The sequence below is a fragment of the Ipomoea triloba genome, chromosome 1 (assembly GCF_003576645.1).
Source record: "Ipomoea triloba cultivar NCNSP0323 chromosome 1, ASM357664v1".
In the NCBI taxonomy this organism is placed as follows: domain Eukaryota; kingdom Viridiplantae; phylum Streptophyta; class Magnoliopsida; order Solanales; family Convolvulaceae; genus Ipomoea; species Ipomoea triloba.
In genome coordinates this window covers 35194399-35212979 of record NC_044916.1, presented here as the reverse complement: position 1 = coordinate 35212979, position 18581 = coordinate 35194399, and the positions used below count along the sequence as shown (strand labels likewise).

Sequence of the window (18581 nt, the reverse complement as noted above, 5' to 3'; positions counted from 1 at the left end):
TCAATTCCAAAAAAAAAAAAAAAAAAAAAAAAAAAAAAAAAAAAAAAAACTCATCTTCGATCTTTGTAATTTGTATTGGCCTGCTATGTCGTCTTCTCTAACTTTTATGGCGTTATATAGTAAATTATGTGTATATCTTTCACAGTTTCACTCACTTTCACCTCTGGATCTGAAATTAAAAAAACGTGCAAACTGTGACCGACCGACAAGTCCTTTGTTTCCTTCGAACGTTGTTAACATAATTATTGGTCACTGTGCCCCCGCCGGTAGATGTAACAACAGATCATTGCCTCATGTGCCTCTATTAAATTCCCTTCTCAGTTCTCATCTTGCATCATATATGAATTCTCTCTTAGCATCTTGCATGTAGTCTTACTAGCTTTGAATATCTTGAGGTGCATGACAGCTAATTTTCAACTTTAAAAACATGATAATTAATCATAAAATTTTAGTTATTAATGACGTGGAATAGCATATCATATTTATATTATTATAAACTTTATTATAAGGTAATATCTATTTAATATAATTTTTTTACCAATTGTAATCCAAAGAGTAATCAATGGGGATTTGATAAAAATCATTAATTTTACATTAGATGACAAAGCCATCCTCTCATATGGGCCCAACGACTGAACTTGTTATAGAATCTGGTGTCCAAACTTCATAAGGTTCAGAATCTATAAATTAAATTAATGCTACTCATGCATACACATGTTATTATATGACATTGGTCATAAGGTGCTTGCCTATGTGTTCCAAGGTTGTACACAAGTCCTAAATATTATATGGTCCACTGAATATTCTCTACCAACAAAATGACACCCATGTATGTTTAATTTCTGCATTTTCTCAACATAATTTTGAGAATTCTACAATTTTCATGCAATAATGACGAATACGTACTAAAAAAAAAGTATATTCGGTAATTTGATAAATTTTAAGAAATTAATTCAATTTTGTCAAAGATATAAATTATTGTATTTTCTAAAAAATATTTAGTAGCATTATTATTCTTTATATTTATTATATTAATTGACACGGACAGTCTAGACTCTAGACTGATCAATTTTACAAACTCAAAAGATGTGATAAATCTCTCTCTCTATTTGATTGGGCTAGAGCTTTAAAGCCTTTAGGTGAAATCCACTTCAAATGGAAGATTATGACATGGATCAATCTAGCTAAGAGTTCCTCCATAGGATAGTAAATAAACATTCCCACAAATAAGTTATTTTTTAATTTTACTTTTTATTTAATTTGTTTGTACCAAAATAGATTTATAAATGACAAAATTATGGACATTGTTATGGACTTTTAGCTATTTTAAAAATCAAGGTTACAGTTTGCAAAATAAAAATAAAAATCAAGGTTACATTATCCCTCAAACATATCTAGGGGTCATCTTAATAAAAATAAAAGAGACAATCCTAATATAATTTAATGATGTAAAAGTTTACATGTCGAGTAATTTTTTATACCAATAACAACCACAAAATAAAGTTGCAATTCAAAATCATATTCTTTATAAATATTAGTGTAACAAACACTTTGTCATTTCTTATTAAGGCATATCTCACAATTTATTTGACATCCTTCTCAGTACCCGAATGAGGGGCACAAAAGAAGGCAAAATAACTATAGACATTAAAAATAATGCCGGGACCAGCTTTCTATGGGGGCCACGATTCTTGGTCTAACCAGAAAAGCTAGATTGATCACGGCCACTTCGCAATGGTCCCGGTGGCCATAGCTTAAAATATTTAACAATAACAATTATAAGTCTGGTGGTCATGGCTTAAAGAACTTAGGTATTGGGGTAGGTGAATGGGAAAGATTGGGGATGCCCTTGTATTTTTGTCACATTCATTGTATGTGAAACTTTTCATTTATTTTTTAAAAAATTTAAAAGTGAAAATATAAAATTACTCTAACGTAACAAAAAATCTCATTCTTCATATTTCAACTCCGATTACGTCTAATTATAGTTTTTTTTTTAATGTTCTCAAAAGAAAAATACAAAAAAAAAAAAACTTTTATTAGATAAATTTGGATTTAGCTTGAAATATGTTTGCAGATTTTGACTCTTACCTAGAGGGAGAACGCACTTTACAAGGGTAACAAACTGCTTACTAATTGACCTAATTTATTAAAATGCAAACAAAAGTGGTGAGTACAAATATGCATATGAGTAAATTAAATGTTTAGCCCCACCCGAGTATCTAGCTCAAGTGATCGGTCAATTAATGTTTAGTTTTGCTTCCGGTGATACGGTGATGATCGAATTTCACTAGAAACTTAACATGAGAAGTTATTAGGGGCTCTCGCCAATCAAGAGTTGAGAACTTGAGAAGCCATTTGGAGGTTTAACTAAGCAGGTGGCCTGGTAAAGATTTTTTGTATACAAAATGTACTAATAAATTCAAGATTTACCTCTTTCATATACCATATAACATGTTAAAAGAGTCCAGCATATAATATGGCGAAGTCATGAAACATGTGTTATATACAAAAAAAAAATGTTTTGACTTTTTTTTTTTTTTGGATATTAGATCTGATACATCCAAACACGACAATAATCAAGATTAGAGGAAGATATTCATATGCTGTCAATATTATATAACATGTGTTTGGCCGGCATTAAAACACACCAAATTGTGATCTATTTAATTTCTTTTCCTTATAATATTCCCATTAATTATTAGATCACATCTTACACACTCTCTTAATCACAAAGAAAATGGAAGAATAAAATAATATATCCTCACCTACTACACACAAGGGGTTTGGTCAATATGAAGTGTTGATGAAGCATTATATTATTTTCTTAATTTGACCTTCAAACTTGTATGTATCCCTGATTAGAAATATTCAAACAAAAAATTTCAAGATTATTAATGAATTATGGCCAACTTTGCCTGAATGACAGAATTAGCCTTGTTGAGTTTTTATTTATTATTCACATAGAATTTCTATTGAAATTTTATTTGAATTTTTATATTTAAATTTGTGTGGCGAAAAGTTTTACTTTTGTCATTTATTTTATTATGAATTTATATGATAAGTTAATGTCGGATTTTGATACTGATAATAAATATCCTTCTCATTTCTTCACTTATATCAAACTCGTGAACCATTTATTGAAATGTCAATTTGTGTTTGGTAGTTGTCATACAATTTCAACCATATATTATCTTTTGCTATTATAGTATATATCATTTTCATTTATGATATTGGGTCTAAAAAAAAACCACTAAACCTATTATGGAAAAAAAAGTCATTTATAGTATATATATAAAATGATAAAATCGAAATAACTTAATAAAATATTATTTTTTGAAAGATTGATGCACACTATTTTAATAAGGAAATTTATATTTTTCCCTCTTAAGTTTTTCCTAATAAATTTTTTTCTCATTATATATGACTTATATTTATTGATATTATGAATTGGTTGAACTCACATACTTGTAATCAAGTACTAAATGACTCAATTAGATACTGTCACGTCAGTGCGAAAATCATGAGTGAAATTTTATAAAGGATGTATAGTATTACTCTTTTAATAAATGTTTAAAAGTTAGCTATAAAAAAACTTTCGTGACAATTATGTATGAGAAGAACTAAAAAATCATCTTTCAAGCTATTTTTTGTTTTTAAATTGACTGTAATAACTAATAAAAACATCAGGTTCGGCAGAGATGTACTGATCGAGGCCATAATTTCACGTTATGTGCCGAATGAGAATATCATATGTCATATACCCAATAAAAAAGTTAATTTATTGATGCTATCAAATCTTAAATATAATTTATTTATTTTTTTTTAAACGAGATGAAATGGCAAAGTGTTTTAACTCCAAAAATCTCAAAGTGATATGATAGCTTATAATATTGGCCACTTCTCACAAGTGACAAAACAATAAAATAAAAGAGCCTTGCTTTTTCTCACATGTCAATTGTTGGAAGAAATTACTCCGTATTACAAATGGGAATATCCCAAGTAATGTGCGAATATTAAATTATTTGGAAATTGACGTAAAATAATCACGTGCTAATTTTCCGTGTAATAATTATTTTTCGGTGGGGCTTGTATTTTGCATGATTCATCGTACTTATTTACTGGAAAAATAAAAAGAAATTGGAGAATAATTTATTGGTATAATTATTAATTTTCTATTATTGTAATTAGTAATAACATAATATTATTATATAAATAAAAAAAATCAAATTTATTTGTTTGTTTAAAATCTTAGAAAGCTGCGAGAGGCACGGGCGGAGGGAGATGGTAGTTTGGTAGGTGTCGTCAACTCATCGTTGGGGCTGCGCTGTGTTTGGCATTTCTATAAATTATGTTGCAGGGGTAAAATTGTAACATGGAGCGGAATAACTTGCATAATTATTTGTTCGTCTTTTTTTTTTTTTTTTTTTTTTTTTTTTTTTTTTTTTTTTTTTTTTTTTTTTTTTTTTTTTTTTTTTTTTTTTTTTTTTTTTTTTTTTTTTTTTTTTTTTTTTTTTTTTTTTTTTTTTTTTTTTTAAATAAGTTGGAAGAGAACACTTTAGCAATCACAACTAGCTCACTGCTCACCACCACCTTAACTTGTTCGGAGTGAGGGAGGGATATTCCATCCATCATGATTGGCAATAGATAATGGGGTGGGGCTTCAAGCACTTTTACATCCTAATAATATTAACGAAAGAGCTGAATAAAAATTCAATAGGTAGCTCAAGTGACAAATGAACTCTAAGAAGAATTTCGGGCGAACGGTTAAAAAAAAGAGTTGAACAAAAAATAAAAAATAAAAATGGAAAGAACTGAACAAGGGCATAGTTATATTCTATTATCCGAATAGTGTTTCAAATGACATTTCAAAGATTTGCTAATTTAATCAAAATATGTTGCCATTTTTCGTCGACTGCCAAATAACTTGTTTTGAATCAAACTACACCAAAAATATTTATCAGACCATAAGCTCCTACAAGTTGTAACTCTTTGAATATGCGATACTAAGTTCAACCCGGCAGCCCCACACACTCCAATAATGTTCTTCATAAAATCCACCAACCATACAACACCATGTTTTTTAAGGTAATTTTTATTAAAAAAACAATAGTGTTAAAGAGATTTAATGTGATTTATTCAAATAATTCTTTTAGGAAACATTTGTGAAGTAAGGTAATAATCCTTACAAGAACTGGCATATAAAAAACAAAAGTTCAGTGCACCGTAACATGGCAAGTGGCAAACTTTTTTGGCAAAAATTTAACTATAAAATTTCAGTTTGTATTAATTGATTAGTTGTAACAAAAATGAGTGAAACTTGTACACCCCAATTAAGTAGGTGGGATTGTGGGAACCAAACCATGTTTGACTTGTACTAGTCCCAATACCGAAATTACCAAAAAGTCCCCCTCAACTACCACCAACATCACCCCTGGGCCCACCCTTCTTCTTCCTCCTCCACCCACCATTGCAACCCTGCGCTTATAAAACCCTCTGCTTTTCCCCTCAACCTCTCTCAGGTGCCACTCATTGTCTGCAGAGCGTCTCAAACATCATCGTTCTTGAAAAATGGCTCTAAGTGCAAGCGGTGCCAACTCTCTCCTCGGAAACAAAACCTTTGTTCCAACCCAACAACCTAGTTTGCCTTCCCACACCCATGTTTTCTCCACCAAGAACGTCAGATCTGTGAAGCCAATTCAAGCCATCCAATCTGCCGACTCTTCCAAATCCCCCATTGTCTCTGACAAGTCTTCTTCTAAGCCCGCCCCGCCTGCCGCCGCCTCCGCCTCCGCCGCCGCCACGGCCACTACCACCGTTTCGAAACCCGAAGCGGGTAAGGCGAAATGGGCCGTGGACAGCTGGAAATCCAAGAAGGCGCTGCAGCTCCCCGAGTACCCGGATCAGGTGGAGCTCGATACGGTCCTCAAGACCATCGAGTCTTTTCCCCCGATCGTTTTCGCCGGAGAGGCTCGCAGCCTTGAGGAGAAACTCGGGGAGGCCGCAATGGGCCGGGCCTTCCTGCTCCAAGGTGGGGATTGCGCCGAGAGTTTCAAGGAGTTCAATGCCAATAACATTAGGGACACTTTTCGGATCCTCCTCCAAATGGGCGCCGTTCTCATGTTCGGCGGTCAAATGCCTGTTGTTAAGGTCAGAAAATCTTGACCAACGAATTAAAAATTCAATCTTTTCTAAAACAATTATTGTCTGTCTTGTTCTATTCTTGTGTACTGTAAATGGAATTTATGATATATAAACAATCAACTGGAAAATTGTTATAAATATGTGCATATGTGTATATATATAGGTGGGAAGAATGGCTGGGCAGTTTGCAAAGCCAAGATCAGACCCATTCGAGGAGAAGGATGGTGTAAAGTTGCCAAGTTACAGGGGAGACAATGTAAATGGAGATGCATTTGATGCAAAGTCAAGAACTCCAGACCCTCAGAGGCTGATCAGAGCATACTGCCAATCTGCAGCTACTCTGAATCTGTTGAGGGCTTTTGCCACTGGAGGGTATGCAGCTATGCAGAGGGTCACTCAATGGAACTTGGATTTCACAGAGCAAAGCGAGGGCGATAGGTATATTCTGCTATCCTAATTTACTCTTATAAGGAATGTATTAGTGTATTTCTGCCTTATCATACTGTATTTGGTGCACCATATATCACTTGTAAGTAAACCAAAGAAAGAGAGGAAACATTAAAAAAATGAAAGCAATACACTCTGCTTTTTCTTCAAAGTCTATTGTTTGGCCTTAGTAGACTTTAGGTTGTTTGTATGACCATTACTTTACCAAAATAAAAATAGAAAGACCGGACAAAAACAACAAACTCTTAGTCTCTTACTGCATGTGTAAGATGGGGAACTTATTATCTCGCCTAGTCCATGAATTTGTTCGTTCTGATAATATATCTTGAGATTGTAAAAGGGCTTTGATGCGCGACCCTTCCTTGTAGTTACTCTTTTTAGAATTTAGTCTAACTCTAGATTTTGATGCTGAGTTTGTCTTAAGACTAGGTTGATATTTGTTCATTTCTAGGTGGTCTAAACCTAAGTAATAGAATACATAATCACCGACTTGTTTCTTTTTTTCTTGGCTTTTCAGGTACCGTGAACTGGCTCATAGAGTTGATGAGGCCCTTGGGTTTATGTCTGCTGCTGGTCTTACAGTGGACCATCCCATCATGAAAACCACTGATTTCTGGACATCTCACGAGTGCTTGCATTTGCCATATGAGCAGTCACTTACCAGACTGGATTCAACATCTGGACTGTACTATGACTGCTCTGCCCATTTCCTTTGGGCTGGGGAGCGTACCAGGCAGCTAGATGGTGCCCATGTTGAGTTCTTGAGGGGAATTGCTAACCCTCTCGGGATTAAGGTGACTACTATTATCTACTATCTAGTGGCCTCTTTGAGTTTTGAATATGTGGTTTCGTAAAAGGTCTTTGAATTGGAATGCTAATTGAATGCCTTATACTATAGGTGAGTGATAAGATGAATCCGGATGAGCTAGTCAAGCTCATTGAGATTTTGAATCCTCAGAACAAACCTGGGAGGATCACAATAATTACAAGAATGGGAGCAGAAAACATGAGGGTTAAGCTTCCTCATTTAATCAGGGCAGTCCGAAGAGCAGGGCAAATTGTCACTTGGGTTTCTGATCCTATGCATGGAAACACTATTAAAGCTCCCTGCGGTCTTAAGACTCGACCCTTTGATTCTATCAGGGTAAGTATTTATGTTCCTATTTCTAATTCCTCAGACTTTGAATGATATCCAATTCCAATGCCTTCTAGGTTCTAGTGGAATAAAAGAGAAAAACAAATGAACTAGGTGAGTAGGTGTCTAGGTGATAGTGATCTTGTCTTGCACAGCAGATAGCTTCTTCAATAAGATGATTTTTCCTCTTATTTACTCCCCTACAATTCTCTTTAAATTACTATCTTTAGGCACAACTAATTTTTTGAGTTGATAGGGGTCATAAGGCTCAAAATAAGTTTGGCCAAACAGGCATTTTAAGATTATAGCTTTTAAATACTCCGTAGTACTTATTAGCACTCTATAATTCTCTGAAAGCAATGGGAATGGACAATTGCATCAATAATTATGGAGATGTATATTGAATCTTGTGAGCCCCATAGAGGGTTCCACTTACGGGGCTAAGTGAATTATTTGATAAGTTGATAATTTAGTTTTTCGTTCTATGGTGTGGGGCTGCTAAGTCAACCAGCCACAAGTGATGGCAAAGTAGGTAGTGCCATCATGTCCCTTCACAAGAATAAGGCCAATGAGGTGAACTAGACAGGACACTCGTAAAAGTTGAAGTGGAAAATGCAAGGCAAGAGAACATATCATTTTCTGCTTGAAACTAGACATTCAGTGAATGTGTGTTGCAATGGTAGTTGGGAGGTAGTTGCGTGTCTCCATATGTGGGTTGGTTTACTTAGTGGGACCACATTGATTGGTAGGTGCTCTGTTGTCTGGTTTTTTTCCGCCACCAACTTTTGCTGGGTTTTTCCTAGAAGATGCACGGAAATGTTTTGAAAATTTAATCTAAGAATGACTTCATAGTTCATCCGGTAGAGACATTTAGTCTTCTATATTTCATTTTAAAAGAAAATGTTTTGAGAATTCATCAAAGAAACGCCACAAATTCCCTAACTTTATCATCGCTGTGCAACAGGCTGAAGTGAGAGCGTTCTTCGATGTGCATGAGCAAGAAGGAAGCAACCCAGGAGGTGTGCACTTAGAGATGACGGGCCAAAACGTAACAGAGTGCATTGGTGGATCACGAACTGTGACTTTTGACGATCTGGGTTCCCGCTACCACACCCACTGTGACCCTAGGCTGAACGCCTCTCAGTCCCTCGAGCTCGCATTCATCATTGCGGAGCGCTTGAGAAAGAGGAGAATTGGAAGCACATCAGGACTGTAGAGAGGGTGTTTGAGGTTGCTATGCTTTGTTTTTGTCCCCTTTCATTTTCCTTAAATTATGGTTGGTTGTATTAATACTCCTAGGTTTGATGACACCATGTCTAGATTATGTTGTGAGCTATTGTGCATACTGGAAGAATGTGTTGTATGAGAGTTCCGGCATTTCGCTTCCTATGTGACTATGAATAAAGAAAATTTTGCTTGCGCAAATACAGTGATTGTGAATACGTCTCTGCTGTTTCTATGGAGATGAATGTGTTCAGGTGAGTACAAAAGATGAAGGAAAATGTTATTATGATGTAGTTTAATCCCATTACCACCCAGGCCCGGTAGATTATTTGAGCTTTAAAACCTTATCAACGCCCAGTTTTTTTTTACATTATGTTTCTCAGCTGATACTTAGTAGTTAGTAGTTAGTACTATCAAAGTGGGTTGAAACCTAGATTAGAACTACAAAAAAGATGGCCCGTGAAGGAGTGGACCTAACTATCAAAGTGGGTTGAAACCTAGATTAGAACTACAAAAAAGATGGCCCGTGAAGGAGTGGACCTAACGGGCCTAGTTCATTCAGGCTTGCGGCCCACAAGTCCTCCCTATGTTTATTAAATATAAAAGATATATGTACACAGTACACAGTGTATATATACATTAGAATAATCTTACATCGTCATTTTTAAATATACATTTAAGTACTCAAATAATATATTTTCAAATAATATATCTTCAGTACTCAACTGAATAGTTCATTTTACCTTTTATATTAGTAATTTTTTTAGTTGAGATTAGATTCAAATTTTGTTTTCATTACGCACGTGAAGTTGTAGATTTGGTAGTATGATCATGTGAATAATCGAGTGCCTCTACTAATCAGTACTCAACCACCTTGATTGACACACCCTAGTTAATCACTACTAGCCCAAGTAATCCAAAAAAAAAAAAAAAAAACTATGCACCCTTGACTAATGCCTACTTGGTCTATGCGATTGTCACGCACCTTAGTAGACTAGTCATTCATTCTATGGCTTAAGATTGAGACAAATTATATTACTCATCATACTTCTAAGATCATCCATGTCAATGAATTTTAGAGGATTTTTGGAACAATACAAAAAAATTGCATTGATTTTTTGTTGATGTGGGGTGATTTTTTTGTTTTTTGTTTTTGTTTTTTGTTTTTTGTTTTTTTTTTGAATTTTACTACTGCAAGGGCAAGACTTTTGTGGGATTTACTGTTGTTGAAATGGCAACAAAGACCTTTGCTTTTCTTCGTGTGTACCAAACACAGGTGCCTAGCTGGGCGCATGCACACACCCGTTGGCGCGTCTGTTGGATTGTACTAGTACGTCTACATGCGTCATATATATATATATATATATATATATATATTACTTTTTCCTTCTTCTCTTACACTCCTCTCTTTCAGTGTCACCTAAAAAATTGTGTAAAGTCTCTAATTGATATGAGTGCTCTAAGCAATCTTGTCCTATCAAATTTATTATTTATAAAATAAATTATTAATATTAAAGTGAATATTAGTGATAAATACTTTGTTTGAATAAGGTATATTTTTAAATTTCAAATGGTGAATATAAAATCTAAGAATTAGAACGTATTTTGATCCCTAGCCCTAGCCCTAGCCCGCAAATGACGCATACAGCGTCGCGACCTAAAAGTAAACGATATAGCCAGCAAAGAGAAAAGGAAATTATTCCGCAAAGGTCGTAGATATGGCGCGTTCGTGTCTTTCGCACACGTTATTGCCGCGCTCAAGAAATTAAAGCAATTCTCACGCGCCGCCGTGCTGCCTAAATTTTACGCCATGCGCATTTCAAATGCAATACAAAAGCCAAAATCCTAAGACTATTAATTTCAATTCTCCTGTTACTGGTTTCATCTTAAAGCATTAAACAATGGAGGTGGAAGAGAGCTCTCAATCGCCAAAGCAATCACAACCGTGGCCTATTGAGGCAACGCCGCTAGATCGGCGATTCTCCGCTCTAGGAGACCTGCGAATTATTCCTGATGAAATTCTCTGCGCCATTCTGACTTATCTATCTCCCCGAGACGTAGCTCGCGTTGCTTGTGTTAGCAGGTCTCCACTATAATTCCAACCGATTATCACAATTAATTTAGCTTGCATTTTCTGCTACTAGGTTGAACTTCTCTTATTGTTTTATCAAATGGCTCGGCGTCTATATTATGAAGCTGTGTTTGTTAAAGAATGTGTTTTTATTTGAATTGGTAAACATGTGTACTTTTTCACTATTTCATTGATTGCCTTTTCTTGTTTCTTCTTTAGTCCGTTAACATTTTAGATACATAACTTCTTTGTATGTGGATTTTTCTGATGAATATGACACTTGAATTCAAAGGGTCTAAAGTTATAATCTTTGTATATTTTCTGGGCCTCTGTTGAGTTAATTCGATAGGAATTGTTTGCAAGTAGAATAGCTTATTTTGGAATATCCTTGCATTAGAATTTATTGAAACTCCAGTATACTACAGGGTAAAAATTAATTTCAAATACATTGGAGCTTCTCTCACTGTTAATTGTTTGTGGACATATATCTGGATCGAGTTGCTGGTCAGGTTCAGTCTCAGTTGATAGGGAAAATTGACAGCAATTGATAGAGAAACTGATAATACCAATGGCAATGGATTAATAACTGCTTCTGTGTCATATTTGCTGAATTGGCTGTTGGCCTTTCCATTTATACATTAATATGCCTGCGTCATTGTGCAAGGGCTTATGAAAAAGAAATGTTTTTGGACTTGCAAACACTATATGATCTACACATTGTGCTGGAGATTCTTGACAGTAGTGTATCCACATTATCCTTCTTCACATTGTAGTTGAGATGTTGGGGAAAAAGGTGTAGGGAAGATGGTATACAGCTTACAAAAACTGAGATTTTCTATTGCAAAGGTACAAGGAGAAAATATTTTTCAAATAAGTGGATGATAATATAGTAAGACAGGAATTGGAGGTGTACTGTCCTAAAATTGAGCATTTTAAATGTGCTTGTCTATTCCTGAGAAGTTATCATTGATGCTTTGGTCATGGTCAAGAAAGTTTAGTCTAATAATTTTACTTGCAAGTTGCAACCATTCAACTCCAATTCCATATTCTTGTCTGACAAATGCCATTTAGATTTTAGGTTAAAGGAAAATGTTAATGCCACCTGTCCATTCCTCATGTTTTATTTGTTTATTTATTTATTTATTTTTGGGGTGTTTTTCTTTCTTTTGTAGCGTATTGTACATATTTTGCAATGAGGAGCCCCTCTGGTTGAGCCTATGTCTTAACAATCTACAGCATCCGCTGCAGTACAAAGGTTCCTGGAAGAAAACAACAATGCATCAGTATGGTTCTGAAAACACTCTGAAAATTTGCTATGCTGTATCTCACTTCTCTCAGATCTTCTTATAAATAAAATTTTATTTATTTATTTCTTGTGTAGGATGGACTTGCCAATTGAAAGTGATATACTCTGCCAGAAACCACTGCGCTTTGATGGTAACGGAAGTTTAATTTAGGGTTTAGTGGGTTCCTTTAGCAATTCTGTCAGTTCCTTCTTCTGCCAACTTTGATTGGATTCTGTCTGTTGCAGGATTCAATTCTCTCTTTCTGTATAGGAGACTATACCGGTGCTATACTACACTGAATGGTTTTGCTTTTGATAATGGAAATGTGGAAAGGTCTAAAAACCTCTCTTTGGAAGAGTTTCATGATAAGTATGACGGACAAAAACCGGTATGGTGTTTTGTGACTGATTAAAATGAAAAATGTGCACTAATATGAAGTTAAGAATCGATGCATCCTTCTTTCAATTAACTAATACTCCATAATTAGTACTCTTGTCCCATTTTTTTTGTCATACTTACTCTTTGTAGGTCACACCAATTCTTCTGTCCCCCTTTTTTATCCTGTCATTTTCTTTCAATTTTAAAATGGAGCTTTTTGTATCAATAATTTTTTTAAAATATTTCTTAAATAAATTTTATTTGCAAACATTAAATTGGTTGGTATAAAAATTGGGCTTGGAAATAAGTAGAGCCAATGCTCGTCAAATGAACCATACATATAAAATGGAACCAATGGAGCAATTATTATGTTGATGGAATCATTCCAGCCATTCTCACCTCATTTGTTTCTTGATTTTCTTTTAACATGCCCTAGCAAACTGATATAAAGAGATGGGGATAATGAGTAGACAAGTCATGATAGTTATAGTGCTATATATGCTTTAATGCTCACATGGATTACCACCAAAGCACTAACACTTCAAAACAGGTTTTGATTGCTGGATTAGCTGATTCTTGGCCTGCTAGTAATACATGGACAACAGAGCAATTAGTATTGAAGTATGGAGATACGACATTTAAAATATCTCAAAGGAGTCCTCGTAAAATAACTATGAAACTTAAAGATTATGTGTCTTACACGCAACTTCAGCGTGATGAGGATCCTCTATATATTTTTGATGAGAAGGTACCTTCATTGCATTAGTTTTCATCTCATGCAGTTTATCCTGCCACTTGTACTAATGAGATACATGATTTATACAGTTTGGGGAAGTTGCTCCTGGACTACTTGAGGATTATAGTGTTCCACACCTTTTCCAAGAAGATTTTTTTGATGTGTTGGATAGGGAACAACGCCCCCCTTATAGATGGCTGATTATTGGACCAGAGAGGTCTGGTGCATCTTGGCATGTTGATCCTGCTCTTACTAGTGCATGGAATACTCTCCTATGTGGGCGTAAAAGGTAAATGATAACTTGAGGATTACAAACCTCTATAGTTCATGCATTTTCTTGCCCTACTAAAGTGGTGGTGGCAGGACCTTTTTCTGAGTGGCAAAACATGTAATAGTAATAAAGCAACATCTCATAATTAGTACTACGTACTATATACTACATTGATTTCAGTCTATGCAACGTGTAATCTATAAATCAACAAATGAGTCTTTTCATCCTATCAAAATTATTAATATCATTGATTTTTACTAAAAATATTTAACTATTACAGTAATAATCAATTATGAAAACAGTTTACTATTATTGAAGACATATTAAAAAGACCATTGCATGAGTTTCAGGTAAATTTCAATATATACTCTGTCGTAAACTAGAACACACTTTTTAATTTGCAAAATGATGAAACCAACACTTAAGTTTTACTACCTTTTTAATACGGAGTAATCAAAAGAGAAGTTAATCCATGCACATAGGGATAATGTGTGTGTGTGTGTGTATATATATGTCAGCTTCTTCTTCTTCTTCTTCTCTTTTTTATTTTTATTTTTATTTTTTTTTAAAATAATAATAATAATAATAATTTTTGTTTTCTTCTGTTCTTTGTATATTCTGCTCTAGGCCCATACAAAACTTTTATGTTCCCTTGGTCTGTACCTTCCATAATCCTGCGCCCTGGCTGCCAGTTTATTTTAAAGCATGTTTTGTTCAAAGTATAAGTAATTCATTAGATCACATAATTAATGGTCTAAATTGGAGTACCTAGAAAAGAAAAGAACAGTGTGATTGTAGGACTGCTTATAGGTTGGAGAAAATGTAGCCTATAATCTATATGCATTTGACAAGCAGGTGAAATAGGTCATTTGCCTTTGAAAGCCTTTTGAACAATTTATACTTAGTAAGCTTTACATATGTGAGCAGTCCAATAGTGGAAAGTAATATCTTTGCTTTAAACAGGTGGGCATTGTATCCTCCTGGAAGGGTACCTGCAGGAGTGACTGTGCATGTGAATGAAGAAGATGGTGATGTCAATATTGACACTCCATCATCTTTGCAGGTAATATATATATATATATATATATATATATATATATACACGATTGCTTTTTCTTAATTAAATATATTCTTCTCATGTTCCTTCAGTGGTGGCTGGACTTTTATCCCCTTCTTGCTGATGAGGACAAGCCAATAGAATGTACACAACACCCTGGAGAAACAATATTTGTACCAAGTGGATGGTGGCATTGTGTGTTAAATTTGGAGACCACTATTGCTGTTACACAGAATTTTGTGAATTCAAAAAATTTTGAATTTGTATGCCTGGATATGGCTCCTGGTTACAGACACAAAGGAGTCTGCCGTGCTGGATTGCTTGCCTTGGATGAAGATGTCATTGAGGATGTTAGAATGAATATACAGAGTGTGGAAAATGATTTTAGCTACTCAGACTTGTCTAGGAAAGAGAAGAGGACTAAAGTTCCCCAACACATCGAGGATTCAGACTGTGAAACTGCTAGAAATGTTGATCCTGAATTTAATGACACTAGCAATCTGGAATTTTCTTATGATATAAACTTCCTAGCCATGTTCTTGGATAAAGAAAGGGATCACTACAATTCTTTATGGAGCTTAAGTAACTGTATTGGGCAACGAGAAATGAGGGAATGGTTGTCACGGCTTTGGCATAGAAGACCAGTGCTTAGGGACCTAATTTGGAAGGTATAACCTATTCTTATTCAGTGCTTCTCCGTGCTTAGATTTGATGCTTTGAATTCCTTGGCTTGTCCACCCAATATATAAAATAAATCGCATAGGAAATTCAGCTATAATCATGGGCGGAATTGGTTTGAATTCTATTTGTCTTTTTAATCTATATGTCTGACTCCTAGCCATTTTTTAATCTGAATTGGCCCAGGGAGCCTGTATTGCTTTGAATTCTAGCATATGGTTTGAATGTATGGAGGAAATTTGTGCCTATCATGAGTTACCGTTACCTACAGAAGATGAGAGGCTGCCTGTTGGGACAGGGAGCAATCCCGTAAGTATTTGGGCAAGAACATAACTTTCATTCTTTAACTGCTATATATATGCATGTGTATTTGGAAAAGATATACTTTGATCTTTGGATTCTTAAGTTCTACTTCATGACAGGTTTATCTTGTTTCCAACAATGTCATAAAGATATTGGTTGAAGGAGGGTTAGAAGCTTCACTTCATTCTTTAGGGACTGAGGTATCTTCATTGTCCACTTTCTTTTACACCCTTTTATTTTTACTGTATTCTTATGCTCATGTTTACACATTTTCAGCTCGAGTTTTACAGTACTCTTCAGAAAGTCGACTCCCCTTTGAAAGAGCATATTCCTGATGTTTTGGCCAGTGGGATTCTCTATATTGAAAATGGATTGTGTAGAATTGTGCCTTGGGATGGAAAAGACGTTCCTGAGGTGATTTCTAACTCTGTTCCACTTCTTGGTAAACATCAACTGGGGGATTATCCATATGGCATATGGAGCAAAGGACAATTTGAATATAAAAAGGCAGGAATGTCTGCACATGAACTGGAGACTAGTAACAATTTGAAAGTATGGCCATATGTTGTGACTCGAAGATGCAGAGGAAAAATATTTGCAGATCTGTAAGTGGGACATCATTTTAACTTACAAGCACAATACTCTGGTGTTACTGATTTCATTGATATTTTCATCAGAAGCATTATTGCAGCTGTTTTATTTATTTTATTTTATTTTTTGTTTATTTGCAGAAGAGAAACTCTATCATGGGAAGAGACTCTGAGCTTGGCCTCCTTCCTGGGAGAACAACTGAGGAATCTTCATCTTGTGCCATATCCATCTTTGAATTTTTCAGCATTGTTAGGAAGTGACGAGGAAACAGTGCTGCCCCAGTCTAATGGTTGTGTAGGGCTTCTTGGGAATGATAGTATTCCAGTGGAGTGGGATTTGTTCATACAAACACTGAACAAGAAGAAGGAAGATGTTTCTAACCGCTTGATGAAATGGTATGCCTTATTTGCTACAATTGATTTTTTTTTTAATTCCCAAGGCTAATTAACATGTCCATGTACTTCTGTAGCACGTTAAGCCTTATTAATCTTTATTCTCAGTGTTGCAAATGACCTCACCAGCTACCATAAGCTGTCAGGAATGCAAATTTTAAACAATATTTCAGTTTCTCGTGCTATCATGTACCACCTGGAATTCCTTAAAGTTTGAGAAATATTGGGCTTGTCTAAATCTTTTCCCCCAATTTGCAGGGGTGATCCAATTCCTGTTGCTCTGATTGAGAAAGTCAGTGAATACCTCCCTGACAACCTAGCAAAGCTCCTTTTTGTGTCTGAGGTTGGTTTTGGGGTTCTCTTAATATACCAGTATTCTTTTGGATCTTTCTCCATCAAACAAGAATGGGAGCTCCAAAATTTTCACTCTTATTCTCACAATATACACATTGATTGTTGATTTTACCCTTATTAAGGATACCGTGGGAGTTGACAAGTCTTGCACCTGGATACACTCAGATATAATGGATGACAATATCCACATGGAACTATCTTGCCTTACCTCTTGCTCAGCAGAGAATAGTAACTCGACTAACGGTGATCACAGTGAGCAGAAAAGTTCATGGTTTGCAACCCACATACTTGACTTCAGCAATTTGTCTATAGGTGAGTTCTAACTTAATTTCTTCTGAAGTAATTTTACTTTGCTATGTTGGTTTTTTTATCACTGAACTCTCTTTTTTATCCTGTTGGAGATATGAAACCAATTTTCCTAGTGGCAATAGATTTAATTTTGCTTCTAACTTTTTCTTAAATAATTGTATTTACATAAAGAAACTAAAACATAAAATACTTATCCAGTTGCTTGCAACACCAAATAAATCTGATATGGACTCTCTCATGTTTATATTTTGAAAATGAATTCCCGTCACAGATAACCAATTAGTTATAACATTTGAAGGTAATTGCATTTTGATCTGATTCTTAGCTTCAATTGCTTTGATGTCCACCTGCAATTTGCAGCACTCACTGAGCTATTTAAGATACTCAAATGAATACAGCATAAATTTTAAATTTTAGTCATTCATTTACAGGAGGTTGCTACAATTTTATTTGACCCAGTTACTTTTGACAGGTGACCCCCTCTTAGATCTGATTCCAATATATCTGGATATGTTCAGAGGAGATTCACGTTTATTGAAGCATTTTCTTGAAAGCTATAAACTCCCATTATTAGGGCGACAAAATCTGAATGGAGTAGCATCAGATAACAGCAAATGTGCACGACTGTCTTATCAAGCTATGTAAGTTGGCATTTAGTCAGATGCTACATTTCATTAATCTATCATATCAACTCTTCTAAATCTAGCTCCTCTATCCGTTTCGGGATCAAGTTATATACTAGACAGATTAATTCTGTCGATTTTTATGTCCATACAGGTGCTACTGTATTCTACATGATGATAATGTTTTGGGAGCTATTTTCAGCATCTGGAAGGAACTTAAGAAAGCAAAATCATGGGAAGAAGTGGAGGAAACTGTATGGGGAGATCTCAACAGTTACAAGGGCTCCTATTAGCCATCTTTGCCATTTAGCCTTGGGGTATATACACTGTTCATTATTTTTGTTAACTCCTTTTAACATTTGCCATTTAGCCTTGGGGTATATACACTCTTCATTATTTTTGTTAACTCCTTTTAACATTTACTTGTACGTAGACATGGCATACATTTTGTCAATATGTATGGCAACTATGATGACAAATCTTTATTTTTAATAAATAAAGGAACAATTATGAGCCATGTACATGAAACAAGTCCTGGTGTTATATTATGAGAATATTTGTGTATTTGAGTATGAGTATATG

General features: G+C 34.9%; 2 protein-coding genes across 2 annotated transcripts; both read left to right on the top strand.

The window, feature by feature from the left end:
- The first annotated feature begins 5504 nt into the window (after positions 1–5504).
- Positions 5505–9166, top strand: LOC116025508 (phospho-2-dehydro-3-deoxyheptonate aldolase 1, chloroplastic-like). Its single transcript, XM_031266753.1, has 5 exons — positions 5505–6150; positions 6308–6582; positions 7109–7385; positions 7490–7735; positions 8691–9166. Exons 1-5 carry the CDS (start codon positions 5572–5574, stop codon positions 8940–8942), a joined length of 1629 nt encoding a protein of 542 aa, XP_031122613.1. The 5' UTR covers positions 5505–5571; the 3' UTR covers positions 8943–9166.
- Positions 9167–10578: 1412 nt separating this feature from the next.
- Positions 10579–18520, top strand: LOC115995665 (F-box protein At1g78280). Its single transcript, XM_031234769.1, has 16 exons — positions 10579–11033; positions 12194–12304; positions 12403–12458; positions 12553–12695; positions 13236–13433; positions 13511–13710; positions 14656–14755; positions 14842–15417; positions 15614–15736; positions 15850–15930; positions 16007–16335; positions 16462–16716; positions 16972–17056; positions 17190–17379; positions 17849–18017; positions 18154–18520. The coding sequence occupies exons 1-16, from the start codon at positions 10852–10854 to the stop codon at positions 18290–18292; spliced, it is 2937 nt and encodes a 978-aa protein (XP_031090629.1). The 5' UTR covers positions 10579–10851; the 3' UTR covers positions 18293–18520.
- The last annotated feature ends 61 nt before the right edge of the window (positions 18521–18581 follow it).

Bases quoted from the DNA above. Each gene is read 5' to 3' on its own strand.
- LOC116025508 (XM_031266753.1), top strand. From the start codon at position 5,572: ATGGCTCTAAGTGCAAGCGGTGCCAACTCTCTCCTCGGAAACAAAACC. The intron at 6,583-7,108 runs GTATATTCTGCT...TTGGCTTTTCAG, and splicing joins GAGCAAAGCGAGGGCGATAG to GTACCGTGAACTGGCTCATA. The intron at 7,386-7,489 runs GTGACTACTATT...CTTATACTATAG, and splicing joins CTAACCCTCTCGGGATTAAG to GTGAGTGATAAGATGAATCC.
- LOC115995665 (XM_031234769.1), top strand. From the start codon at position 10,852: ATGGAGGTGGAAGAGAGCTCTCAATCGCCAAAGCAATCACAACCGTGG. The intron at 11,034-12,193 runs GTCTCCACTATA...TTTCTTTTGTAG, and splicing joins CGCGTTGCTTGTGTTAGCAG to CGTATTGTACATATTTTGCA. The intron at 18,018-18,153 runs GTAAGTTGGCAT...ATGTCCATACAG, and splicing joins CGACTGTCTTATCAAGCTAT to GTGCTACTGTATTCTACATG.